Source organism: Cryptomeria japonica, chromosome 5 (assembly GCF_030272615.1).
Source record: "Cryptomeria japonica chromosome 5, Sugi_1.0, whole genome shotgun sequence".
In the NCBI taxonomy this organism is placed as follows: Eukaryota; Viridiplantae; Streptophyta; class Pinopsida; order Cupressales; family Cupressaceae; genus Cryptomeria; species Cryptomeria japonica.
The window spans coordinates 407,062,353-407,089,862 of record NC_081409.1 but is presented as its reverse complement, the minus strand read 5'-3'; the positions used below and the strand labels follow the sequence as shown (position 1 = coordinate 407,089,862).

The 27,510-nt window shown below is 37.5% G+C and overlaps 1 protein-coding gene across 1 annotated transcript; it reads left to right on the top strand.

Annotated features, from left to right (window-relative positions):
* Positions 1 to 27,510, top strand: LOC131076478 (E3 ubiquitin-protein ligase RSL1). Its single transcript, XM_058013687.2, has 3 exons — positions 1 to 888; positions 23,899 to 24,674; positions 27,021 to 27,510. Exons 1-3 carry the CDS (start codon positions 190 to 192, stop codon positions 27,235 to 27,237), a joined length of 1,692 nt encoding a protein of 563 aa, XP_057869670.1. The 5' UTR covers positions 1 to 189; the 3' UTR covers positions 27,238 to 27,510.

The following is a 27,510-nucleotide window of genomic DNA, read 5'->3' as shown; positions in this document are numbered from 1 at the left end:
ATTGGCCGGAGAAAAGGCCAGGGCCGATCCCGTACCGTTTATTTATTTCAAATACCTCGGCCAGGCTTCCATTTGGGAAGCTTAGATAGTAAGTTTGCGAGGGCGAGGCGTTTCTTCTCTATAAATTGGCCGTGAAGAGGAGAATTGAGGCCACTCTCAATTAAGAATTTTCAAGTTTTCAGCGGAGCCATGGCGAATTTGGAAGCAGACACCGTTACTCTTCAGCATATGGAATTAAGTGCAGCTCAGTCTGAATGCAGCGACCTCGAATTGGCCTTCAATTTGCAGTTACAGGAGGCGCTCGCCGTATCCATGATCACCTCTCAACCGGGAAGTTCCACTAATTCGGTGCCTGCCGATTCCAAAGACAGAGCAGAGACTTCTGCTGGCGAGAAAGAGGATGATATGCATGTCTTATTGAAAATGCAGGTGCTCGAGTTGGAAAAATTTCAGCAGGAGCTCGCCGATCATGAACAGGCGGAGGCGGAAATGCGCCGCTTATCGCAAGAAATGCACATTAGAAACCATGATTCCCAATTCGCTCGAAGTATTCAGGATATGGCGGATGATCAGTGGGAGGACATGGGAAATGACTATGAGGAGCCCTTCGATGCTGCACATGAGGATAGGGCATTTAAACTCTATTTCAAAGGATTGATCAGTAGCGAGAATTTAGGAAATAATCAGTGGGAGGTTTTAGCGGGGGCGGGAATTGCCATTTATGATCAAGATGATAAGTTGGTATTTCAATTGGCAAAGCCGCTGGAGACTGGTTTGAGTAGGGCGCCTGCGGAGTACATGGCTTTGACTGAAGGCCTCAAAACTGCCTATTCTTTGGGCATACGAAATGTCACTGCTTTTGGGGATTCTGTGCAGGTCCATAAGCAAGTAAGTCACCTTGTATTTCCCACCCTTTTTTAAGCGATTTTGTGTATTTTTAATCTTCTGCTAATCTGCTCTTATGGGATAGCGTAAGCTTAGTTGCATGACTGGAGACATCTCTGACATCCGTTGGGTACTCCATAGATGTCATGTTGAATGTTGTAATTATTCATTTTTAACAATTTAAATCCACATATTTTTACCACTTAGATAACATCCCTTTACAGGTGCATGCGGCGTACAGGGATTTTAGGGTCAAGAAAAGGGGAAGTGGACATATGGAGTGAAATAAGTAAATTTCGGTTGAAACCGACCAGTGTTTCTCTGAGTTATAGGGCAATTTTGTTTCAGATTTTGATGGTGTGCTATTAGGATGATATAGAAAATTAATTTTTTAATATTTTGAAAATAATTAAAAAATAAAAATAATTTCCACAAAGTTAACGAACTGAAATGTTGAAAAAATAAATATAGTGAGCTGAAGTTAGGATTTTTAGGTTTTAGAAAGGAGAAATGGATACAGAGGTGAATAATGTACTTTTGGGTTGAAATTAGCCGTGTTTTTCTGAAATTTTGAGAGAAAAGGTATGGACGTACATAGTGATGTGGTTTTGGGGACGACAAAATTTACTATTCCCAAAATTTATATCGGATTTTGGGGAAGCCGAAGTTCTTTACCAGATTTTGGGGATGGCAGGTTGTTACTTGAAAAATAATGTAGAGAATCAAATCAATTTTGAAAAGTTTTAAATATAAATAAATAAAAATATAAGATAACCTAAACAAATTAATAGAAGCCAGAATTTCAAAGTGTAAATACAATGTACTGAATTTGCAATGAAATTCCATTGATCCAATTATGCATTTTGCAATCATAATTTTTAATTTTTGTTTAATCAATCAAAGTTACAAAGTACACTGGGCACACTGGTTTAAGTAGATCAAAACGATGAAGATGCAAAATAGGGGTGAGATGCTGTAACTGTTGTGGACTTTGAGTTATGCATTTCTTTTGATGTATGCCTTTGTTTGGCATTTTAAATTTGATTGAAACTTGATGCAGGCAAGGACCAGGTACCCAATGAAAGGCAGCCAATCATTTCAGCCAACACAGAATCTTAAGAGCACATACACACCCTACAATTTTGGTAACATTTTATTGAACTAGTAATGTATTTATAACTCCATATCTCCTTATATGGCGAGACAATTAACCTGAAAAATTCACTTACATATTCAACTCATAACAAGATAAAACATACTACAAAAACTTACTAACGGTTCTAATATTCCCAACGAGCTAGCAGACTAGACTTGATACATAAAATAATTTCTTCTTACAATGCTAACGATTCACACACCAAACCGTGACTAAATTTTAATCCTCCTACTAGATATTCCATAACTTCTCCTTCTTATATCTGCAGCCCTCTCCGTATTAGCTTGTTTCATCTCCATAAAGTTCTTGATACACAGACCCCCTCAGCGATTGGTTCTTTCTAGTTAAAAATGGTAATAGATTGATATAGCTAATGCTGGTCAAGCCGCCCCTCTACAACTGCCACAGAATAGACTTGAACAATAGGAAATCACCTTCAAAGCTGGTAATCGCCTTCACAAGCTTATTATAGAAAATACCAAAAGTATCCTCCAAAGCCACCAGCAGTAACCACCACCATTAATCGATCCATTCTGCTGCTTCAAATTTTTAAATGAAACTGCTATTCTAATGAAAAGAATTCTGCCAACTGTAACCGTGAGTTCTGAAATAGAGAGTTGCCTCAAATGGTGTAGGATGCTCTTGAATCAGACTCACTGGTAGGAAGAAATGTTCCATGGACATTTGTAGAATCTTGGGACTGAAATCACATCTTTGTTTTGATCCAAAGGTATCTTCATTCTTCTGACTTATCTATGTTACTCCATATTGATGATTCTCCTTCTTCTGGTTCTTTTGTATGCTAAGGTGATATAATGCTTATTGTTTCTTTTTGTGCAACATTATTTTTAGCCATACTCTCTTTTACTATTGTCTTGTTGTGTTGAGGACATTCAAATGCCCTATGCCCAACTTCTCCACATTGATAACATGAGCTTGTAAAACCTCTTCCTCTACCTCTTCTATGATAACTTCTTCCTCTTGAGAAATTTCCTCTTCATCTTGCACCTTGATTGAAATCATTATTTTTTGAAGTACCAATTCATCTTCACATGCTTCTTGTTCTTTGCTACTATTTTTGTTTGTTCTTTTCTAATAGTGGACCTTCCTTGTCCTATTGAATTATTTTGTTGCCTTGTAGATAACTTCTCTTCTATTTTTAAAGCAATTTCATAGGCTTCCTCTATGCTTCTAAAGTTCAACAAATTAATTTCATTTTGAATATTTAAATACCATCTGTTTGTTTTCGTGATCAGATTAACAATAACGAGCAGGAATTAGTAACGCAGTCACAAGAATCAAAGCACACAAATAGAAAGGGCACACAACACAAGTTTACGTTGGGAAAACCTCCCTCTTGGAGGTGAAAAACCCAGCAACAAGATTCAAGTTTATATTAAACAATATCAGCATACAACTTTGCTTACTGCACTTGAAGCAACATATAAATAAGAACAACAGACTGAAGATTCCAAACTAGGGCACAAGGAATATCTTGATAGACTTATCTGCACTATCGAGATTTGCTGTTTGCTGTCATGCAGATCATTGCTGCTGTTTGCTGTCATGCAGATCATTCACAGAGCATAGGAGTGAATTTGTTGACTGTGGATATGATTCGCTGCCACTGAGACAATTTGCTGTTCCTAGGAATGAATTGCTGACACAAGAAGATAGTTCGCTGCTCTTTTAAGTCTAATTCACATAAGGCTAGCAATGAACAATATATATGTCTATTGTGTAGAATGAATCTTGTTTATATACAAGATTCATGTTTAAGTCTTCTGAGTTGGCTTTAACCAATTCTTTATTTTACATATTCTACTTTGCACTTTGGCGCCCAATTTGGGGCCTACATAACTTGCAATTTGTGCCACGTTACCTTTTGGACCCAGCCCTATTGCTTGTCCACACATTACATTTGGGCCCAGCCCTATAGACATCAATTGCTTAATCTACACGTTACATGGGAATAGGACCCAGTTGAGTCTCCACCTTACATCTAGAAGAAGGGCCCAGCTGAGTCTCCACGTTACATCAAGAAGGGGCCCAGCTCTATCCTTATTTATTTTCCTCACTAAGTTACAATAAACTAACACCATCTACTCACATACCTTGCTATCTTTTTTTCGGTCGTCTTCTACATGTCCATTCCTTATAGTGAGTGTGTAGAATTCAATATATTCTTTTACATTGGCTTCCCTTTGTCTCAAGTTATGTAACCTTTTGAATAAAATCAACTGATATTCTGAAGGTAAAAATTTGGCCTTCAATTTTGATACTATAACTTTTAATTTTCTCTTTCCCTTTTCTTTGCCTTTCAGTTTGTACATGGTCTTATGATAAAGCTGCATGGCCTTTTAACTTTGTGCAAGAAAATTTTATCTTCTCGGATTCTTTTTTAGATTTATTGTCAAAGTATCTTTTTATCTATGCAATCTAGTCTATGAGTTCTTCACCATTCAGGCTTCCATTGTAATAAGGTGTATCCAATCTGGGTGTATCTCCAATCTTTGCCATGGCTTTTAGAAATCTGGTATCCCAGCATCCAACACTTCTTCTTCACGCCCTTGAACTTTTTGAGTTACTTTTGCTTCTTCATCACTCACATCTTTGAGGCGACCTCCCCTTCTTTGAGCTGTATCTATTGCAGCCAGCCTTGCTAGGATCTCCCTCATTCATTGAGCTAAATTTACAGTTTTGGATGCTTCAGCGCTCCCACATCGTCTACCAGCACCCCAACTTAAATTTATTTGTGTACATTTCTCAACAATAGCAGAGTTATTTTGACGCACTCAATCCAAGGATCACCTTGTTGTAATACCAATTGATGCAGGCAAGGACTAAGTACCCAATGAGAAGCAGCCAACCTTTGCAGGCAACATAGAATTTTAAGAACACATACAGACCCTAAAATTTTGATAACTTCTTATTGAACTAGTAAATGCGCACATTACTTTATCTCTCCTTATATGCCAGACATTTGACCTCAAAACTTCACTTACATATTCAACTCAAAATAAGATAAAATGTACTACAAAAATTTACTAACAGTTCTAAATTCTAATATTCCCAATGAACTAGCAGACCAGACTTGATACATAAAATCATTTCGTCTTACAATGCTAATGACTCTTTTACACACCAATACCATTTCTCTACATTCTAATCCAGATATTCCATAACTTTTTCTTTTTATATCTGCAGCCCTCTCCATATTTGCTTGTTCCATCTCTATAAAGTTCTTGATACATGGTCCCCCTTAGCGATTGGTTCTTTCCAGCTAAAAATGGTAATAGATTGATATTGTTAATGCAGGTCAAGCTCTCCCTCTACAGCCACCACAGAACAAACTCTAACAATAGGAAATTGCCTTCAAATCTGGGAATTGCTTTCACAAACTTATTAAAGAAAATGTAAATAATACCATCCAAAGCTACCAGCAGTAACTGTCACCAGTAATTGCTCCATTCTGCCACTTAAAATTATTCAATTTTTTTTTAATGAAACTGCTGATTCTAATGAAAAGAATTCTGCCAACCGTAACTGTCAGTTCTGAAGTAGCGAGTTGCCTCAAACGGTGTTGGATGCTCCAGCATTAAAACTCTAGTTGATTTAAATTTACTTGGATCAAGTTTTTGCTTTTTGTTTTGCTGTAATTCATCTGCATGCAACTGTTATCATTTTCACATCAGTGCCTCAAATTGAATAAATAAGCGAAATGACATTGATAAATGAATTTTGTCCTAAGGTAGCCAATAGTAGTTCTTGGGAATGAAAGGCAAAGTTAGTATTTAATGTAGTGTCTAACCCACGCTTACACCAAATTTTTGTACCTTTCCTTTCCACTTTGCAAAGATTTAATGTTCAGGATTAAAGTCAAACAGTTTGCTTGTAAATAACTTAATTAATTTAACTTTCCCTCACACTCAGCTGTTGGAGGTTTTGTCAAAGAGTTCATATGCACAAGAAGGAATGCTTTGTTTTTGCAACGTTTGGTTTATTTTTTGCAAAGTACCATATAGATACATATTTGAACAGCAGATGCCAAATTGCAGAGACTTATTGATAAATAGCTTCATTTAATACAACTGAGAGAATCAAAGAACACTCAGAAATATAATGCAGAGACTGTAATTTAATGGGTTTTCTGACCTTGATTAAAGCATACAGAGTTAAGAGAGGCTTCAGATTCGGATTACAAGCATTGACAACAAATATATCTTCCATGCCAAAACCACCCAATGTGTTCCGTGAACATTTGGTATTCCTTCCACAACTGCTAATAGTTCTATGCCTAACAAAGTTGCATGGACATGGATATGGATACTGTATCGGATATGGATACAACCATTTTTTAAGACCCCCAATATGGATTTGGCTGGATATGACATTCATAAAAAGCACATACACATATATTTAACACAATTTTTAAAGTTATTAGAGGTTCATTACTTAAAAAGCAATATAGACACATAATTGCTACATAAATAATTATAAGTTGATTTAACAATTTACAATATGCAAACATTGTAGAGGTGCATTGGAAGATAACCCAAAAAAATGGGTCGCTGAAATCAGTGAACCACGGGGACGCGTTCCCCCCCAAACCCTCGTATCTCTGAGACATGAACGTTTCTGAGATGGGGGGATGGGGAGGGGGCGTCCCACCGCCATCCCACCACTGCCACTGGGATATCCGGAAATGCCGGCGATGTCTCGGTGTCTCCAGGATGTCTCAGGGACTCCTAGGAGTCTCCTGGCCATCTCGGGGATGTGTAGGAGTCTCCCTTAGCCCCAACTTAGAAATTTGAACTCTAAGCAAAAATGGTGGAAAATTTGTGAAAATGGCATCCTCGTCTTCAAGCCAGTCTCATTCTCTTCATCAGATAGATATATACATGAAATATAACATTTAAGTATAAGAAAGGATTCTTATACTTTAAGTTATATTTCATGTATATATTGGCAGGATGTTTGAGAGTGGTTTCACATTTCTAGGAATTATAATGCAGATTCTAGGTTTTAGAAGATTTTAAATTTTTTCAGACTTAGTCAAATTTCAGTAATCAGCAACCTCCTATCAGTATTCTTTTGCTCTCTCCATCTCACTCTCTTTGTCTCCCTTCAACTCTAGGCCTATCTCCCTACCTTTCACTCTTCCTCTAACCCCTCTCTCTACCTCCCTCTATCTCTCTCTTCTCTTTCCCCTAAGATCTAGTCCTATCTTTACATCTCTCTCTCTTACCCAGACTGCTGCCAGGGGTGCTACCCTCAACCTCATTTTGGTGTTGCCCCCAAACCCCCATCAAACTATAATTATAAGCAAGTAATAACTAATAAGCCAATGATGAATCATGATCATAAATCATATTTTCGATATAATAGAAATCTCCAATTTGACAATTCCATTTGTCAAATTTTATTTAGTATTCATTTTTCAAGAAATCTTAGTACTTACTATTTGCAATTTTGCTATTTTACTAATTTGCCATAGTTTCATTTGAAATATAATTCTTATACATCTTTTCATAACTATTTTTTCAAGTACTATACGTATATCAGCATCGGCCGCCCCTCCATTGTCCCCCTTGTTGTCCCCAAATTTAGGCCCCTTGTCCCTCTGTCCCCGAAACCCATCCTTCCGTTTTCAATGGCCGTGGAATAGTGGCTGAAATAGAAAAACATTTCATTTGTCTTTCTCATTTGGTGTAGGTTTTGTTTATACCATACATGGGTACAATATCCAACGTGTATCTAGGCTATATCGGATATGTATCCGTTTCAGATATGGGGATATGCATGCCTAGGGAGGGACAAAGGAGTATCCAACTACTTTGGGAAAGATGATCAAGCAAACTGGAGAATATATTAGAGGGTGGCCAACACTTTTTTTAGCATCCAATGTGCCAAGTATTTCTTCTTGAATAGCAACCTGGTGAACTTGCTGAATGGTAAATAGAAAAAAAATAAATCTTCATGATTTTATGTTATGAACCCAAACTGAAAATGACTCAGCAAGATTACGTAAACAATCATGTCCTCTTTTTTTTGTTTGCTAGAGCTTAGCAAAGTTTGCATCCTTGTTAACAATTAATACGCCTATCCTCCTCCAGGAGTAGCGCCTAGTGTAAGATCTTTAGTGATGGGATGGGGTTTGGGATAGACTAGCCTAGTCTATGCTCTTGGATCCTTCCCTTGGATCACTTGGTGTTCTCTTCACACCCTAGGGTCTCTAGGACTTTCCTTGCTTGAGGAATCCCCTGACCTTGCCCAATCCACCCACCAATGAGTTGCAATGCTGCTCCTAAGGTCTCACCTACTCATGAGAGTCAAAACCCATTACTATGGCTAATAAGGGCTTGGCTTGTTCCGCACCTTCCTAGGTCTTAGCAAAGTTAGGTCAGGTCTAATTCATGGTTCTTCCACCCATTCAAGTGCCCCCAAGAGGTTTCAAGCTTCCTACCTCTTACCGATTTCACAATTTTGTCTTTCCCTACAAAATAGGGCTACAAGGATTGTGACCAATTAGGCCTCCTACCCGGTCCTTTAGGGCTCCCTCTCACAAACGATGCACTTGCTTGTGAAACTTCCCAAAACACCTGCTATTCATTTGGCAAGGACTCAAGGATTTTCTAGGTTTTAGGCCTCCAAGTGTCCGTACACTACCCTAGGTGGATTTTAAGGTTTTTGAGGGTTTTTAGGCCTGCCAGGGTCACAGTGTAGGTTTGATGCTCTTGCCACCTTGTTTGGATTGGTGGAAGCTCCTCCTTCACACCAATGGTGCTTCACTCACCCCTCTGCAACTCCTCCAAAGGATGCCTCCTCCTCTGACCTACCTTGCTCTCCAAGACCTCTGCAACTTAACCCTTCCTAGCCGGGCACTGTCCAGTCTCGCCTAGGAGTGGGTCTTCAAATGGCCTCCTTGCATTTTCAAGGGCCCTACTTGCATTGAACTATAGTACAGGGTCTGTACTCTCATTCCCCATGGTTTCATGGTGATTCCACAATGGGGAATGGAGTTATGAACCCATTTATTCAAACCAGTCCAAAACTAGATAGTGAGAAGACAATTTACAAAATATTTACAAGCACACCACACTTACAAACCAAAACCTAGTCTAATTGCTCAAAATGAAAGTATTTACACCATAGAAGATACTCCACACAGTTTTGCACGTAAACCAATCCATTAACTTGCTCGGTTGCTTCATTCAAACTCACTGGTAACCAACAAAACAGTCACAGTCAGGCTTTCCTTACTTGGGCCGTACAATGTCTGACATTTAACCCCTTAACTTAGGGTTTGTAACATCTTATACTACCCATACCTCAATCGGTGTGCCAAAATTAGGGCTCTCCACGCTCAGTAAGGGTCTTTGACCTTTTTGGGTGGAAAAGTTGCTTGACAACTTTTAAAAGTTGTCATGCAACTTTTGCATCTTTTGAGCAACTTTGCCATTGTTGCTTTTCATGACTTCTAGGCCTATTTTGGGCTATCCTAAGGACAACATCATGCCAATAAGGCCTAACACACATCCAAGGCACACTCAACCTCTCCTGCACAAGAAATCACAACAAAAACACTAAGGACCTAAAACTAGGACCTAGTCAAGAACAAATGAGCTCATGGCTCTTATTACATATACAATGGCTTCAAAAGAAGCATATCACCAACAAAACAAAGAAGGAGGAAGAGCTTGGAAGGGTGCTCCTGCACCACTTAGCACCTTAGGTGAGCATAAACTTCCATCCATATACTCCCACGCCTCTTCTTAAAGCACACTTCTTGTCTATTTCAAGCCATGTCATCACGAAACTTGTTTAGCTGGTAATACCAAGATTGAGTTAGACTCCTTTCTTGGCATCTAATGAGAAATGCGACAACCTTTATCTTCTTTCAAACTCCAACATCTGCCCAAGTGGTTGTAGTGATCACAAGATCTTGTAAGAGTTTATGAAAGAGACAAAAAATATCCACGAATAATTCCAAGGATGGAGTGACCCACACCATACTCCCAAAATGCCTTAATAGCTGCCAATATTTTTAAATCAATTTAGAAAGAACACCCACGATTTGTCTCACATCATTATTTAAAGTATGAAAATTTGGCTTGTCACAAAATGCCAAAAAAATCACTATTTGCCAAATTTAATCAATTCCAATGCTGGTATAGAAGGGCACAACGAGGAATGTAAACCCAATAATATACAAACAAAATATTAAATATTTTTCAACTTGAAGCACGTAGGCACATAGGCCAAGAAATTCCACATAAACATGTATTGCAAATTTGGTAAAGCTTAGCAATACAAAATTTTTCAACTATGAAAACCTGCAATCTCATTTTTGCATAAGCTGAGACTCTGTTTGTATCTCACAACATTAACTGGGGGATCTCTCACCATTGGAGCCAATCTTTTCAAAAGGGTTTCCATCCTCCAAAAGTCTGAGATGAGTTGCGTCAATCTCCAAAACTTCAAGGGTTTTCATTAGAGAGAAAATATTAGGAATAATAATTTTCAACATATTAATTGAGCTCTTCAAATGTCTTTGTACTTTTCTCTGCCAACTTCCAGAAAGCTCCATTTAAAAAACACTTTATTAATTTAAACTCCCTTTTAACTCTGAAAATGGCCTTTTAATTAAAATAATAAAAAGTTGACACTTAAGGTCCTTCTATTATGCATCCGCGATTTTAAACTTCTCATCCTACTTCCAACGAGCCATTATACTAAGGTGCTTGCAAAATATTTTAATATTATTTAAGCATCCTTAGTAAAATTAATTAGAATATGCCATTAATGCACCAAATTTGCGGAAAACATTGGAATCGAAATCTGATTGCACTGGAGTAAGCCCGATGAAGAATAATGACAAACGGAGCCAACCAGGCGACTTATTATAAATATATGGCCTCTCCAAGATTCTTGGAGAGCACACCAAAAGTTAGAAATCACTTCTGAAAGATGCATATGTGTTCTCCAGACCACTTGAGCTCATTGGCGACATCAAATAACTCATATGGCAAAACAAACGCCCATCAGGAAATTCAAAGTCACCTGTAGTGCAAGAAACCCTAAAATTGGGACATTACAATACTCCCTCCCCAAAGATTGCTTGTCCCCTACACAACATCAGAAACACCAAATTGATCCAAAGTGGAAGCAAATAATATCCTAGGGTCTCATGTCAATCTTGGAAAGAACCACCATGTTGACAGTGTGCCACTCTAATCATAACTATAAACTTATCATACCCAAATTGCACTCCTCTCTCTTGTAGCTCAAATAAGCAACCATCAACAAAATCCAAAATGAAATACCTGTATAGGCTAAAATTTTTACTATGAAACATTTCCAGCCAAGGCATCTCAATGAGGTCCATATCTGCAATATCACTGCCAATTGCAATCCTAGGCAATAGAAATAACTTGTTCAACCATAAAACATAAACTCCAACATGACTCCTTGCGGTGTCCCCGAAGTGAAGAAAATCAATCCTTGACATGTGGCTGGTATAGGAGTCGTCAATAAAAGCAACTCTGAAGTTGGCCACCTCGGGAAAATCTCTATGGTCATAAATTGATAACAAAACATTGACACCGAATCTTTAAGTGTCAAAGGGGTGATTTCGAACACCCCAACACATCTTTGTAATGTTCCTTCCTGTGATTGCCCAGAAAATAACAGTCCTATCTAGGTATAAGGAAAAATTAAATTTAACATTACCAAAATTCTGTAAAGCTGCAGCACTAATTATCATTTAGAAGGGTAGGCTAGCATAATAACACATACATTTACAGGAAATAATGTTAGAGAAGAACTTTCATAATATCATATAAATGAATGCCTGTCTTATGCTCTAAGTAGAGTGGAATGAGTTTAGGAATACCTGGATTTCCGGAGTGGAGTCCTGCAAACAGGTTAGGAGAGATGAAATATATATACAGTGTTGCATACATGATTATAACAGATTCTAATAGCTGTGCTAAGTAAGATATAAGTTCGTTCTAAAGATTTATTCATGTAATGAACATAAGCTAGATTGGACAAATGTGGTGCCCAAGGGACTCCCCCATCTAAGCTCAAGGGTGGACTAAGCCCCCTTGACCCCACGTGGCCCATGCCATCAATGATGTGGCCTACCTAGTGGAGTGTCCTATCACCATTCTCCTCCACTTGTCACACCTATCCTATGTTCCACATTTACATCTTCATTCAGTATGACAGAGGGAGGAGGATTGTCACAGTAAGGCGCTCATGAAGTCTATACTTCACAGGCCCAAGGGCAGCACCCTTGTATCCCCTTGGCCTCATGGGACTCCCCAGTCTTAAACCATGAGGTGGCATGCCTATGAGATAACCCCATCACCGTTATCCTAACTGTAACTCCTCTCCCTACTTAGAATATGTGATTCAGGCCCAGTAGATTGATAATGGTATAGTGTATTTTCAAAATATTAATCAGTATAAATATGCAGAATGTCTACATGATGATCAGAAATATATATATGCTGTATGCCGAAACGTTATCATAAATATTGCCACAGGATTCTGTGTATGTACATAGGGATGCATACTGTTCGTTTTTACTTACTGGATTTTGTAAGAGCTTAGTATCCTATCTGTTTATTCCGACCTGAAAGTGTTTATCTTTGCTTGTTATTGATGGACAGAGGGATTCTTCAAACCCTCAATCTATATGAAGTGCCTGTGTGTTTCTTCCCTTTCTGACGTCCTTTTTCTTCTATTCTTTCCGCCAAAGTTCTAAATTCTTTTTTTGTTACCTTTCTCAAGCCTGCAGCCCGATTCCATTTATATTCAAAACTCCTCTAACCTGAATGACAGCACGAACATTATAAGGTTTCATATTAAGCATACATGTTAAGTGCATTCCTATGCATACCACCAAGAACAGAGATGTTACTGCCTGTAACTTAATAACAGTTCTGATCTGAACTGGTTGATGGTGATGTTACTGGATGCTTTGATTCCTTTCCTTTATATTTCTCAATGTGAGGGAGAGGTCACACCTCTTCATCATGTATGCCCTTTGGCAAGAGACACACCCTTTCACCATTAACCTTTGGCATGCAACTCTTCATTATTTCTGCCCTTTGAAAGGGACACAACCTTTCACAATCAGATCTGCACTTCTTATTTAAGTCAGTTCTGCACTTTTGATTCCTATAAAAATATTCCCCCTCAAATGAGGCCCTCTTCTCCCTTTTATACCTCATATTTGAGAGAGTCACAACTTATCATTTCATGCCTTTTGTCCATTCATTAACTTAATTAAATTTTTAATTATATTTAATTATACTATTCTATATTTTCATTTTAATTTTATTTTTTATTTTTTTAAATTAAAATTTTATTATTAATATTGACCATTAAATTCTATATCAAAGTGGGGACATTACAATCGTACCCACTGCAAACAACAAATCATTGTCTGAAGAATGCATACCAACTGAAATGATAATTTGATGTTGTAATTTAATAAGGAGAGGAATACTCCTTATATAGAAAATTACAAGACAATCTTTCCATAACGGAAACGATCGAGAATAGAACCATGAAAGACAAAAAGGAAGCTTCTTAAAACTAACTAAAGACGAAAGACATAAATGGAAGTTTCTAAATACTAACTAAATGACTAAGATGACCTATTATATCAATATTACAATATTATTTTAATACCTCCCTTAATGTTCATTCTACTAACTATCCTACAAAAGATGTGACATAATCTGCAAGTCATTTGACCACGACTGCATAGAAGGCTGCCCCCTTCCCCTCATAATGTTTTGCGACATGAGCCTATTGAGACCCTCCCTAGTTCTGCATATTTTCTGGGTATGACCAATTTTACCATAATCCTTCTACCGCAATCCTTCCAACATGATGTTGGGTAACAAAGTCATCCCTCCCTTTATCTAGAGACACTGAGATCAGCTTCTCAAAACTCGCACAATTTTTTGTGGAGAAAAATCAGAAAATCCATCCACAATTTTTGAGGAGAAAATTGTACAAAACCCCCCTAGTTTGTTCAAAAACTTTACTCGTAACCATCAATAAAAACTCGATTTTTGTGGAAAAAATAAAATAAAACTCTTCCATGATTTTGTGGAAAAAAATTTAGAAAACCCACCAAAAAAGAATCTAAACTCTAATACCATGAAATGATAATTCGATGTTGTAATTAATTAAGGAGAGGAACACTTCTTATATACAAAATTACAAGATGATCTTTCCATAACGGAAACTACTGAGAATAGAAACACAAAAGACAGAAAGGAGACTTCCTAAAACTAACTGAAGACGAAAGACATAAATGGAAGTTTCTAAATACTAACTAAATGACTAAGATGGCCATTATATCAATATTACAATATTATTTTAATACCAAAACCATGAAATGCTTGTGTGAGCAACACTCACCAAGGTGGAAGGAAAAAATAACTAAACTTTTGGCAAAATTCTCACAATCAGATGGCCTGAAGTCTGCAAGAGCTCAGAATCTAATTGCTCATAAACTGAAGTCACCAAAATCAGCATGGAAAAGCAATGGCAGTAGCAATCAATATGAAAAATCCCAAAATAAGTAGACATGAGCATGGAAATTGCTGAAAAGACCTCTCTTATGATTAGATCACTTCTAGCAACCAACTCCAACCACCAAATATTCCATTGCTGGACTGAAAAGGTATACCAACTCATCTGCGTGTCAAGTACCATAGTCCTGTGGAGGCTGATTGGAAAGTGGACAGCGGTACTAACTCTGGAAAATCTTATCCACAACCCCAATCTTGACTCAACACCTCATTGTTAGAAACAGCATCCAGGTCTTACATCATGTGATCAATTCCAAATTTCATCATTCAAATCAGTTAGGTTTCCATCATCCATCTCAAAGAGTGGATTATCATAAATCAAATCAGCATCCAACTCAAACAAAGGATTTTGAACAAACTAAAGATTATCCTCAATTCCAAAATCAGACCAGTCCTCCTACTGAATGCAAGTTCAAACTCCTCCTGAATGCAATCAAGCTCCTCCATTACCTATTTGATCTCCTTGGCTCTTTCTTTGATCTCCTGCTCTTTGAATTATTTGACTTAATAGAGCTGATCATATGCTTCAAGAAGTGTGTCTTGGACACTTTCTAGAGCAAGCTTCGTTGAATGAAGCTCAATGGTGAGCTCACTCACCTCGCCCCTTAATTGCTTAGTTATAGACAAAGTCTCATCTGCAAGCTTGATGGCTACATATCTATCATGCATCATATGTAAGAAAACTGATTTTATTCCCGCCATAGTGCTCTTCAGCATGGGGAACATTTTGCTTGTATTGGTTTCTTGGTGTCATGAGGATGAATTTTTCAACAAGACATAATGTCGTCCAATATAGATAATGTGTGCACTTCATTTTCAATAGACACCAAAAACTGATTTTTACAATCATGCTAATGCAAGGATAGTAAACTGCTGCAATGATGAAAACTAAAATCAGAATCTTTGTCATTCCTTTCAGTGGTGACTCCATGACTGCCCCAAGTCGCATGTATCTCCTCCGTCAAAGCTTGTCTCATCATCATCATTTGGCCCATGACCAACTCTAGCTTCATGCATTAAGTTTTCTGATCTGCATACAAGATTATCCCTTTCAAACTCACCTTCTTGAACACCATTCTGTTGGCATACACACATTTTCCTTCTTGGCTTCTTTTTTTGGAGTTTCCCTTCTTGGTATGCCTCTCCTTCCAACACCACAAACCTTGTTCCTTTGCCCCTACTGGGATATCAGACTTTCCCCATGTTGGCATTCTTATCATTTGAAAGGCCTTTATCCCTTTTCCCTATTGAATCCTTGGAACCAACAGCTGAGTATGGGTAGACCTATTCAAAATGGAGCAGTTATGGTGCTGGGAAGTCATCAGTGAATGCTAAAACTTTAAGGGCCAAATTTCTAGAAAAAAGGGTTCATCATGAATACAATGTCCTAAGCATCGCCATACACAGGGACATGACCTGCAGATAATTCTATGAGATGAAGACAAGGACTGGGCATAGGAAGAGAGGGTATGATGAGAGGAAGGATGTTCAACACCCTTTGGGAAAGATCACCATTCCGACTTTTGATGGATTTGGTAGCTCCTTAACAAGGGCTTGGTTGCAGAAATTAGATACATATTTCTCATTGAATCCAATATTTGAAGAAGAGGCTATCAAATTTGCCACCTTGCATCTTGAAGGGATAGCTCATGAATGGTGGTATCATGGTATGGTAACCCAAGGGCATGTCTCAATCACCACTTTGGAAGACTTTAGCCAAAGATTGGTAGAGAAATTTGATAGAAGGGATCTAGAAATTCATTTTAGGGAGCTAGCACAATTGAAGCAAGAGGGCAAGGTAGAAGACTATGTAGTAGAACCTCAGAGGCTTGCAGTGATGATTCCAGATGTGATGGAAAGACGACTCGTAGTCCTTTTTGTAGAAGGCCTAGTTGAACCCCTCAAAGGTTTAGTAAGGGCAATTCATTCAAGCTCATTGCACAAGAAGCCATCGAGAGTGCTCTTAATTTGGAGGATTTGGTGACTAAGGACAGATTTTAATCCATGAAAGTACCTCTTGTTTTGCTTAAGAGACATTTTCAAAATAGTACACCACTTCCCATGGTATCATCTCCTAAGCCAAGTCAAATGGAGGTGTTCAAGAATGCACTATGAAGGAGAAAGCTATGTTTCACATGCAGAGATCCTTGGCGTTTAGGACATAGGTGTTTGGGAAAAGGGGAAATAGACTACGTTGAGGTAATTTATGATGAATATACAAAGAATGATGGGCCTGAGCTTGAGAAGGATGTAGAAGAGATTGAGCATGATCATAAAAGAGGAGAGCATCTAGGAGGTACACTTGCAACACTATCAGGGGCACCAAGATATAATGCTTTTCGTGTTAGAGGATTTTTGTGTGGATAAAAGGTGACAATTCTTATTAACGACTCAGCAATACACAATTACATTGATGAAGGGATAGTGACTAGATTAGGATTGTCGACAAAAGTGGGACAATTATTCCTTGTAGTAAAAACATTTCACAAATGGAGTTGACTATGGGAGAGTATAAGATGAAAGATGATTTCTATATATTTAACATGGGAGATACAAGGTTGGTCTTAGGAGTTATCAGACTATGGGGTTAGCGTTCCAATCTAACAGAAAGAAGGTAGTCCTACATGGTCTCTCTATTGGTGCATCCATGATGGTTTCAACTAAGAGGATGGAGCAAGTTTTTTGTAGAGACCAAGTAGCGTGGGTAGCTGAATGTTTAATTATAGACACACGTCCCTCAAAGAATGGGAGATCCTACAATGTCGAAATTCAGTTCATTTTGGACAAGCATTCTTTCTCGACTACCATTGGATAGAGGTTTTCAACATATGATTGAGCTAGAGGAAGGAGCAAAACCAGTCATCATAATTTTAGACAAGCATAGCAAGGTCTTCAAAGACATTCCTCCTTGACTACCACTGGATAAAGGTTTTCAACTTATGATTGAGCTAGAGGAAGGAGAAAAACCAGTCATCACAACTTCATATTGCCATCCTAGAATATACATAAGAGATTGAGAAGGCAATCAAGGATCTATTGGCTACGGGGCATATAAGGCCTAATTCCTGCCCATTTGCTTCATTTGTAGCTTTGGTTAAGTAGAAGGATGGGCCTATGAGGATGTGTATCAATTATAGAGCCCTTGACAAAAGGACAATAAAAAAATGCTATCCTCTACCTAGGATCGACGAATTGATTGACAAGCTTCATGGAACGATGTATTTCTCCAAGATTGATTCGTGATCGGGCACCATCCGGTTAAGGTAAGAGATGAGGATGTGCTCAAAACAATTTTTAGGTGTCATTATTGGTATTATGAGTTCTTGGTCAGTGCATTTGGCTTAACCAATGCACTTGCCACCTTCCAATTGTGCATGAATCAAGTATTCATTCTTCAATTGAGGAAAATTTGTATTGGTTTTCTTTGATGACATTTTGATTTGTAGTAAGAGATGGAAGGATCATTTGAAGCATTTAGATGAGGTGCGTGGCATACTTGAGAAGCATTCTTTTTATGCTAAGGTCTCCAAATGTGAGTTTGGATTGAACAAGATTTTATATTTGGGAGTTAAGATTAGAACCCAAGGTGTTAGTGTGGATGGGGAGAAGATTGAGGCAATCCAAGATTGGCCTAGACCAAGGAATTTGACACGTTTGAGAGGATTTGTGGAACTTTGCACCTAATAGAAGATTTGTAAAAGGGTTCTCATAACTTGTGGCTCCTTTGACGAATTTGATGAAGAAAGGAGCATTCTCTTGGAGCCCAACAATCCAACAAGCTTTTGATAAACTTAAGGAGGTAATGAGTTCATGTCCTATTTTGGCAATGCCAGATTTCTCACTTCCTTTGTTCTAGAATGTGATGCTTCAAGAGAAGGCATTGGGGCTGTTTTGATGCAAATTAAACATCCTATAGGATATGAGAGTAGGAAGCTCAAGGAGGCTGAATGAAATTTTGCTATTTATGACAAAGAGATGTTGGCTATCATGCATACTCTAGCCAAATTTTGACAATACTTGGTTTGTGGGAAGTTTGTGGTCAAAACGGATCATAACTGTTTGAAATAGACATTAAAAATGGGTAAGCAAACATCAATCCTATGATATTGACATTGAGTATATAAAAGGGAATAATAATGTGGTGGTTGATGCACTACCTATGAAGCCATATTTCTACTCTTGAGCTATCTAACATCCTCATGATGGATCATAGAGTGTGATCTGAAACATTGATGTAAATAAAACACACAATCGAAATCCAAAAACAACACAACAACATTATGGATTGTGGAAATCTGATATCACCAGCCTTATTTTGATAACCAATATGTCTGTTGATTGGAAGGCTTTTATAATGTTTGAATATGTTAAGAATCGAATTGCTCATTAAATTTTGAAAGAGAAATTGCAAGATGATAGGTTTAAAACTTTAAGGTGGTTGATGAGCTCATTCTTTACAAAGATCGAGTGTATCCCACTTGAAACCAAGATGCTGAGGATTTTGAGGGAATGTTATGACACACCACTGGTTGGTCATCTAGGATTCTACAAGACATACAAATAGGTGAGAGAATGTTTTTCATGGAAAGGGCTTAAGAATGATGTGTTGCAGCATGTTAGAGTGTATGGAATGCCAACGAAACAAAATAGAGTATGTTTTTCTAGTGGATTTATTGCAACCCCCACCCATTCCAAATCAGAAACGGGAGAGCATATTCATGTACTCCATTACGGGTTTATCAAAGGTGCAAGGTAAGGATTTTGTATATGTGGTTGTTGATAGGTTCACTAAATATGCTTACTTTCATGCCATTTCTTCAGAATTTAAAGTCCCACAAGTGGCAAATCTGTTTTTTTAGAGAGATTTTCAGGCTTAATGGTTTGCCAAAGAACATTGTAAGTGACAGGGACAGCAGGTTTCTCAGCTTCTTTTGGCAAGAACTTTTTTGTTTGATAAGTATGGAGTTGACACCAAGCACTAACTATCATCCACAAATTGATGGGCAAATTGAGATCGTGAACAAATAGATAGAGGGCTACCTAAGGAATTATGTTACAGGGCAGCAAATATTGTGGATCAAGTGGTTGCACTTGGGAGAATATTGCTACAACACAACCCATCACATGTCAATTGGTATGACTCCCTTTAAGGCACTTTATGGTTATGATGCTACTTCATTTGTGGATTTAATCCTTACGGGTAGTAGAATTCCAAGAGTGAAAAAATGTGGTACAACAAAGTATGTGTATCATGAAAACTCTCAAGGAAAACTTGCAACAGGCCTAAAACCAGCAGAAGATGTTTGCTGATAGGCATTGAACAAATAGAGTTTTGAGGTTGGTGACATGGTATTCTTGATGCAGCCCTACAGACAGTCTTCCATCAACGGGAGTGGACCTGAGAAGCTGAAGCCATGGTTTTATGGACCCTACAAGGTATTGAGGAAGATTGGTGAGATGGCTTATGAGTTGGAACTTCCAGCGAACAATAAAATTCATAATATATTCCATTTTTCATGTCTTAAGAAAGCCCTTGGACAGCAGATCATCCCTTCACAAAAATTGCCACCACTTGATAATGAGGGGAAATTGATCCTAGAGCCTGAGACAGTGTTGGATGTGAGGGAAAAGAGGTTGAGGAACAAGGTCATTCCAGAGTATTTGGTTAAATGGAAAAACCTGCCAATAGAAGATGTAACATGGGAAGGGGTTGGGATCTTTGAGCATCTGAATTTGAAGTTGCTTGAGGACAAACAACATCTTGGAGGGGAGGACTGTTTTTTCCCCAATTAATTTGTAGTCTCTCTGATTTCAGCTACAAATAAAGTGTTTTTAAAAAACACTAAATATTATTTAATAATATAAATAATATTAAATATTATTATATAGTTATTAAATAAAGTAACAATATTAAATAGTTTTCTCTTGGAAGGCCGAAATACTCCAGGTTGATTATTTTCCTTTGAGGTCGACTTGTTCTTAGCTTTTTTGCTATTGCCTATAAAGGAAGAAGATAATTTCATTTAGAGGCATCACGGTTTTGGGAAAACTTGCTGTTAAGCACGGTCAATTTCCTGGAATGCTAATTTTAGGAGCTTTACTAGGTGGGACGATACCCCTACCTATAGTGTTTTATATTGCAACATCTTATTTCAACCATCCACCATATCTGAGCACATTCGTCATTTGCAAGGACAAGGTTCTAAAGAAGAGAGTGCTTATACCAGAGGAGGAATCACAGTTCAGGGACAGCAGTCTATAGCTGAAAAATCACACAAGTTAACCATAGCTAAGTGCTCATTTGAAGCCATTCATTCTGAGTCACACTTGGAGCAGACTTGGAGGGAAGAAATGGCGCAACTTCAAGGTGCCTAAACACCATCATACCAGCTAGATAGGTCGCCTTCATAACAAAAGACTCCTGATCTTGCAGCATTCACCTGAGTTATCTCACAGGTTGTTCTAGATTTGCAAGGTTGGTGGGCGAATGTATATGATAGAGTTATAGACTGATTTGATGTATGTTCTCAATAATCTTTATCTATATTGGGCATTTTGATTTTCAAGGATTCTATAGAAATTATTACAGCGCTTGCTGGTTTATAGACAATCTGAGTTGCAATTACAGTTTATCTTTGCTTTCATTTGCTGGTACAATTACAGTCTGATTTGCAATCTATAGTTAATAATTCTTCAATAAATGAATTTCTGTCTTTGCAATCAGTCCTGATGAGTTTATTTTCAGTAAAAAATTTATTTAGAAGTCAGGATAAGAAGTGTTAAGAAACCAGGATCGTACAAAAATAGTTTCGGTTGAGCTGTTGTGTACATTTACAGATATTGTTGTGATGGCTAAGCTGGTTATCTACAGTTCTCTCCTTAGGTTTGATGGAAAGTTGTTCATAATGGTGCTGCAGTTTTCAACATGGCTTTTTCTTGTTGCTTCTGCTATTTAAATATTATACCCCACACTTCTTGTTTAGTTGGTCCTTGGATTCATATCACGTGGAAAACGTTGATAATGGTTTCTATGAAGTCCAATGGTAAGGTTAAGCATGGGAAGTGAGTTATTTGAACATCTCTGCATAGCTTCATAGACAATAATCTCATCAATGTACACATATTGAGGTAGTTCCTTGTTGAATCATATATAAAGACATTGCATACATTTGACAAATAATCCTTTTTTATCCATTGCATCTGAACTTAGCCGTGTTATTTAGCTCCATCAATGTTTCATACCTTTACTTTGTCATTGAATTGGGATCATTTTTTCTGTGTAGTTATTTAGCTCCATCAGCTTTCACCTCATTGAAAGGGTTCTCCCCCTCACACGGCTACTTGTACTTGTTTCGGGGTTTGTGTTAGGTTCTATATCACAAGCTTTGTGTTCATGTTTGAGTTTGACAAAGATAAAATTTGACTAATATAAATTTGCAATTTTTTAAAATATTTTAAATTAAGAAGTATAAAAAATTAAATATAATTATGAAAAAAGATCATGTTGAGTTCCTGTTTTTGTACATCACGCTGTCCTGCACATTGCTAATTGCTATATATTAAATTGTTATATTATAAATCTAAGATAACATTATAATTAATTTATAAACCACCCCACCCCCACCCCCCAATCCCCCTTCCAAAAAAAAAAAAAAATTCCCTGCGTTTTCGGGAGAGGGACGTTTTTGGGATGTGGTGACTTGCGGGGAATGTCCCCCCGCTGTACTGCCACCTGCGTCAGGACATCTTTGAGATGTAAGGGATGTCATGATGTCCTAGGGACTCTTAGGAGTCCCTTGACTGTCTCGAGGACGTCTATGAGTCTCTTGTGGCCACCAATTAGAAACTCCAACTGAAAATGATATTTGTGAGGTTTTGTAGGCCATAGCTACCCCAGGACCCCGCGAGGGGTGCTGCCCCTTGACCTCGTTTGGGGTTCTATCCCTTGACCTCATTGAGGGCTCTGCCCCAAATCCCCATAAGGGGCACTGCCCCTTCCCCAAATCTCCACCCACTGATGTTATTGTTAATGCAATTATTGTTGTGTTTTTTATGTTTATTAGTTTAAACTTCACTTAGTATTCCAAAATTTCATTCACAATTCTTATACTTATTCTTGGTTCGCTCCCAAAGTTCAAAAACTCAGCCCACCATCGTTAATGTTCATACTTCAATGCAATCATTGTCATGTTTTTAATGTTTGTTAGTTTAAACTTTACATAGTGTGCCATATTTTGATTTCTGACTCTTATAATTGTTCCTTATACATTTTTTAGAACTAAATTTTCAAGTACTATATGTATTTGTGGCACCCCCCGCTGCCTCCCTGTCACCTCCCCTGCTGTCCCCAAACTCATGCCCTTGGTCCTCCTGTCCCCCCATAAGGAAATTCCATGGAAATATGAATAAGTTAAAGGATAAAATTTTAAAGCACTAATACCTAGAGGCCTATGGTGATATTTATTTAATAAATAAATTCTGTGTATTTGGACCTGTTGAGAAAGAATTCATGGTGGCCATGAAAGGCATGTCCAGAAACTTAAAAGTGAAACATGATTTCAGAAACTCGAAACAAGGGAAAGGAGCTTTTTGCCATTGAAACCTGTTGCTAATCATTGGATGGTGCCAGCACAATGGCCAAGGGATGACGGTGGCCAGGAAAAATGGCATATATCCAGGGTTTCTGATTGGTAGCAGTGACATAACATACTCAAGGTCCCCTTATGCATTCGTTCAGACGAGTATTACACAAATTTAAACAATTTTGTGAAATTGCAATGATGTTCACATGATTTCAAATTTGATGGTTGATATTTGGTGAACCTTGTGACATAGGTTAGGTTTATGCCCACTGGTCTATTTCATTGTTCTTTTGCTTTGCTTTTCCATATTTGTTAGCTTTGAGTAAGGGTTCTTTTTTGCTCTAGTACTTTGCTCTAGTTGTATGTTCCGGTGCCAATGACCTGTTTTTGGTCCTGTTGGACATTTTTGTTCTAGTACTTTGCTATAGTTGTATGTTCCGTTGCCAATGACCTGTTTCTGTCTCTCTGGTACTCTACTTCTGTTACAATGCACTATGAGTATTTATTTGATTGTTTATTTTGATTTTATGGTTACTTGACTTCGCATGGAAGAATGCTGCACACTTGACACAAGTCATGACATGTTCTTGTTAAAATAGATATTGCAATATTGGTTTAATGGTGTATTTTGTTCTGGATTAATTCTATTTTGCAGGTTTTAGGGTCCTGGAGTGTCAGACAACGTAAAATTTCCCAATGTTTGCGGGATGTTCAGGATCAGCTTGGCAAATTGGATAAAGTGTTCATGGTCCTCCTCACAAGAAGTGACAATAAATATGCATTGACTTTAGCAAGGGAGGCTATTGACAGTCAGGTAAGCAGGAAAGATCAATGTCGTAATGAAAGGGAGCAGACCTACGAGGAAAAGTGCAGTATCTGTTTTGAGGATAATCCGATGGATCAGATGTATGAAATCATGACTTGTCACCATAGGTATTGCATTTCTTGCATGGCTCAACATGTAGAGGTCAAATTGCAACATGGCTATATACCGGAGTGCCCACATGAAGGGTGTCATACTAGGCTGACTGTAGATGGTTGTAAGAAATTCTTATCACCTAAGTGGACTGAGGTTTTGATAAAACGATTGGAGGAGGCAGCTATTCCAGAATCAGACAAAGTATATTGTCCATATACTGATTGTTCGGCATTGATGACTAAGACAGCCATAAATAGTTCGTCACAAGCTTGCTCATCTTCAGATCCTCTAATGCATACCAAATGTCTGAAATGTCACAGACTTTTCTGTACAGAGTGTCGGGTTCCTTGGCATCAGAATATGTCATGTCAGGACTATCAAAAACGTATTCCTCAATTACATGGTGTAGATGCAAAGCTGCATTTGCTTGCAACAGACAACATGTGGAGACGATGTACAAAATGTAAACACATGATTGAACTGGCTGAAGGTTGCAATCATATGACTTGCAGGTACTGTTTGTTGCTTTCTGTGAGCAAAGTTTCTAACTTTCTTTGTTCAGCCAGTTCTTTTTTATCTGTAATTCCTAAATTTTCACTATTATTTCATACAGAAATTAGTAACCCTTGTCATCCTCCTGGAATGCATAATATTTTATCTGTTTAAATGTCCAATTTTCAATTGCCATTCATGCGTTTAAATTATAAAACCATGTAGGTATTCTATTTTTATCATCGGCTGAAAACACATCTGACCTAAATTTATCTATAGATGGGCTTCAAATATGTTTTAATTAGTGCTTTATGTAGGATATTACATCCTCTGCCACATCTAAATATTTTGGAGGTAAATTAACAATGACTGCTCTGCAGTCAGATGGCAGAACTCTAAATGATCTTGTGTATCTTCAGTCCCATACTTTTATGGTCGCTGACAATTTTGCTTTGAACCTATGCTCTATATGGGGCAGATCTTAGCATATAGTCTTATCCCATTGGTTGATACTTCCAAGTGAGCTGCAACTACATATTGTAACGCTTCCCTTACTGTATATCCATTGCGCAATTTCTCAGCACAGATTTAAATGTACTTTTTTGCTGATCTAATGCTATTTGGCACCAAGACCATCTTATTGTGGAAAATTGATGCTTGTTATAACTCGTAGCTACAGGCTGCACACTACATCTTTCATTCAAATTTACAATGTGTATATGTCCAAATCATTGCCTTACACTGTAGAAGATCAATCTCATATACTTTTGATTCTTTAAATGTACTTTTGTGCCGATCCAATGCAATTTGGCACGGAGACCATCTTAAGGTGGAAAATTGATATTTGTTATAGCTAAAGGCTGCACACTACGTCTTTCATTCAAATTTACAATATGTATATGTCCAAATTCTTGCCTTACACTGTAGAAGATCAAATCTCATTTACTTTTGATTCTTTGATACAAATATTCAATGGTATACGACTGTCTAACTGCTACTTGCTATTGTAAAATAAGATCTATGCGTAAACCCAGCTTTGAATACTTTCTTAAGTGATGGGAAACAATCAAAATATTGCACATGAACAAAGAGCAATTGGACACAGACATGAGGAACACAATGACAAGATATACCATGGACAAACCCAATTTGGGAAAACTTTTATCAGCTTGGGGCTGTGCCTTGTTATGTCAACTAAAATCAGCAATATAGCAAGTACTTGCTGCCATGGAGTTTCAAGAACACAATATGCCATGTTTCCAAGAATCTTCCTTATTGTTAGTATTCCATTTGCACTTCGTGTTGCCATTGGTTAGAAAGTGCATACCCTGGCTTTGAAACAATAAAAATAATAATAAATTTAATTGCTGCAAACTCTAGCAATCCAGAACCCAACCTAGCTAGATTAATTTGAATGGTCATGTAGAAGATGACATTCTCAATTCTTGAAATTTTTTAGAAATGTCGAAGAAATATGAAAAAACTTGAAAGAAAAACTAACAAAAAAAAACCTTAATCTCTGAAAAGCTCTGAAATCTATGTCCACAATCTGTCTAAAACTGCTACAAGTAGAGCATAAAGGCCAAAAATGCTGTGCAAGTGAGAAGGGAGTGTGTGGAGGGCTTAAAAAGGACAAAAATCTGAAGTTTTTACATGTTCCCTGTGCAGAGCACGTCGTAAATATGGGCTGTGTTACAGACTTGACTAAGTATCTTGAATCCTCACTGTGTGTTCTGGCCTGTGACTTGCTAAAACTTGCCCATGAGTAGGAATTACTCAGTTCACTCTGCAACTTATGAGTACTTGAGGATCTGGCAAGTTTTCAGTGAGCTATAAATGCATGGAAAATGCTATTGAATATTTTCTTGTGTTAAAAACTTAAATGTATAAATATGTGTTCACGATTACAATTGGCCATACAAGGTACGTCCAAGAGCCAATTTTTTATTTTAAAGAAAGGCATTTCAAATGTTTTTTCTTTCAGCTTTTACCTCTCCCTTCTCTCTCCAGTACACAAACGACTGAGTGCGTGTTCTGGACAAACATATATGAAGAATTTCCTTGATCACAGGTATGAATTAGTACAAATGAGAATCTATTTCTAATTATAAAACAAATTTGAAATGATTTGTGGAGGTAATCTTTGCTTGCTGTGTGAATTATCAGACATCCAAGGAGTCTGAATAATGCTCACGCTTCAGGTTCTCATTGCCCATGAATACTTTTTAAAAGTATTGGATGAGTTTCTTCAATTTTTGGCTAATTGTGGTTATTGTTTAATGATATTTTGTTTTGGTTTAAATTGTCTTGTGCCTTTTTAAAGTATAAACTAAATAGTTTAATACCAAGTTGATTTGGAATTTCAGGTGTGGCTTTGAATTTTGTTATGTTTGTGGGGCTGAATGGAAGAACAAGCACGCAACATGCAAGTGTGCTTTATGGGATGAGCATCACATTATTCGTGAACCACTTACAGATGATGGTGATGGCTACTATGATTCCGAAGAAGAATATGAGACTGATGATGAAGATTATGAATTTGAACACGAATTTCGGCATGCACAATGGGGCAGGGCATTATGAATTCAAAAAGATTCATGCTATTGCAACTGGAATTTAACTATTAGGTTCAAACTAAAGTTTTGTAGCTCAATTTTGTTAAATTATTTGTCCATAAAATGATATCTGCAGGTAATAGATTTTTAGCGTGGTTCATCAATGAAATTGTATTTTTGAGGTTTTATTGATTAAAACATTTTCTAGTATGTACTTGAAATAACTGGATTTAATGTGTAGTTTGGATGCGATGTGCGTGAATTAAGTTCTTGAAAGAAAGCTGAAGTTATATTTGCTACC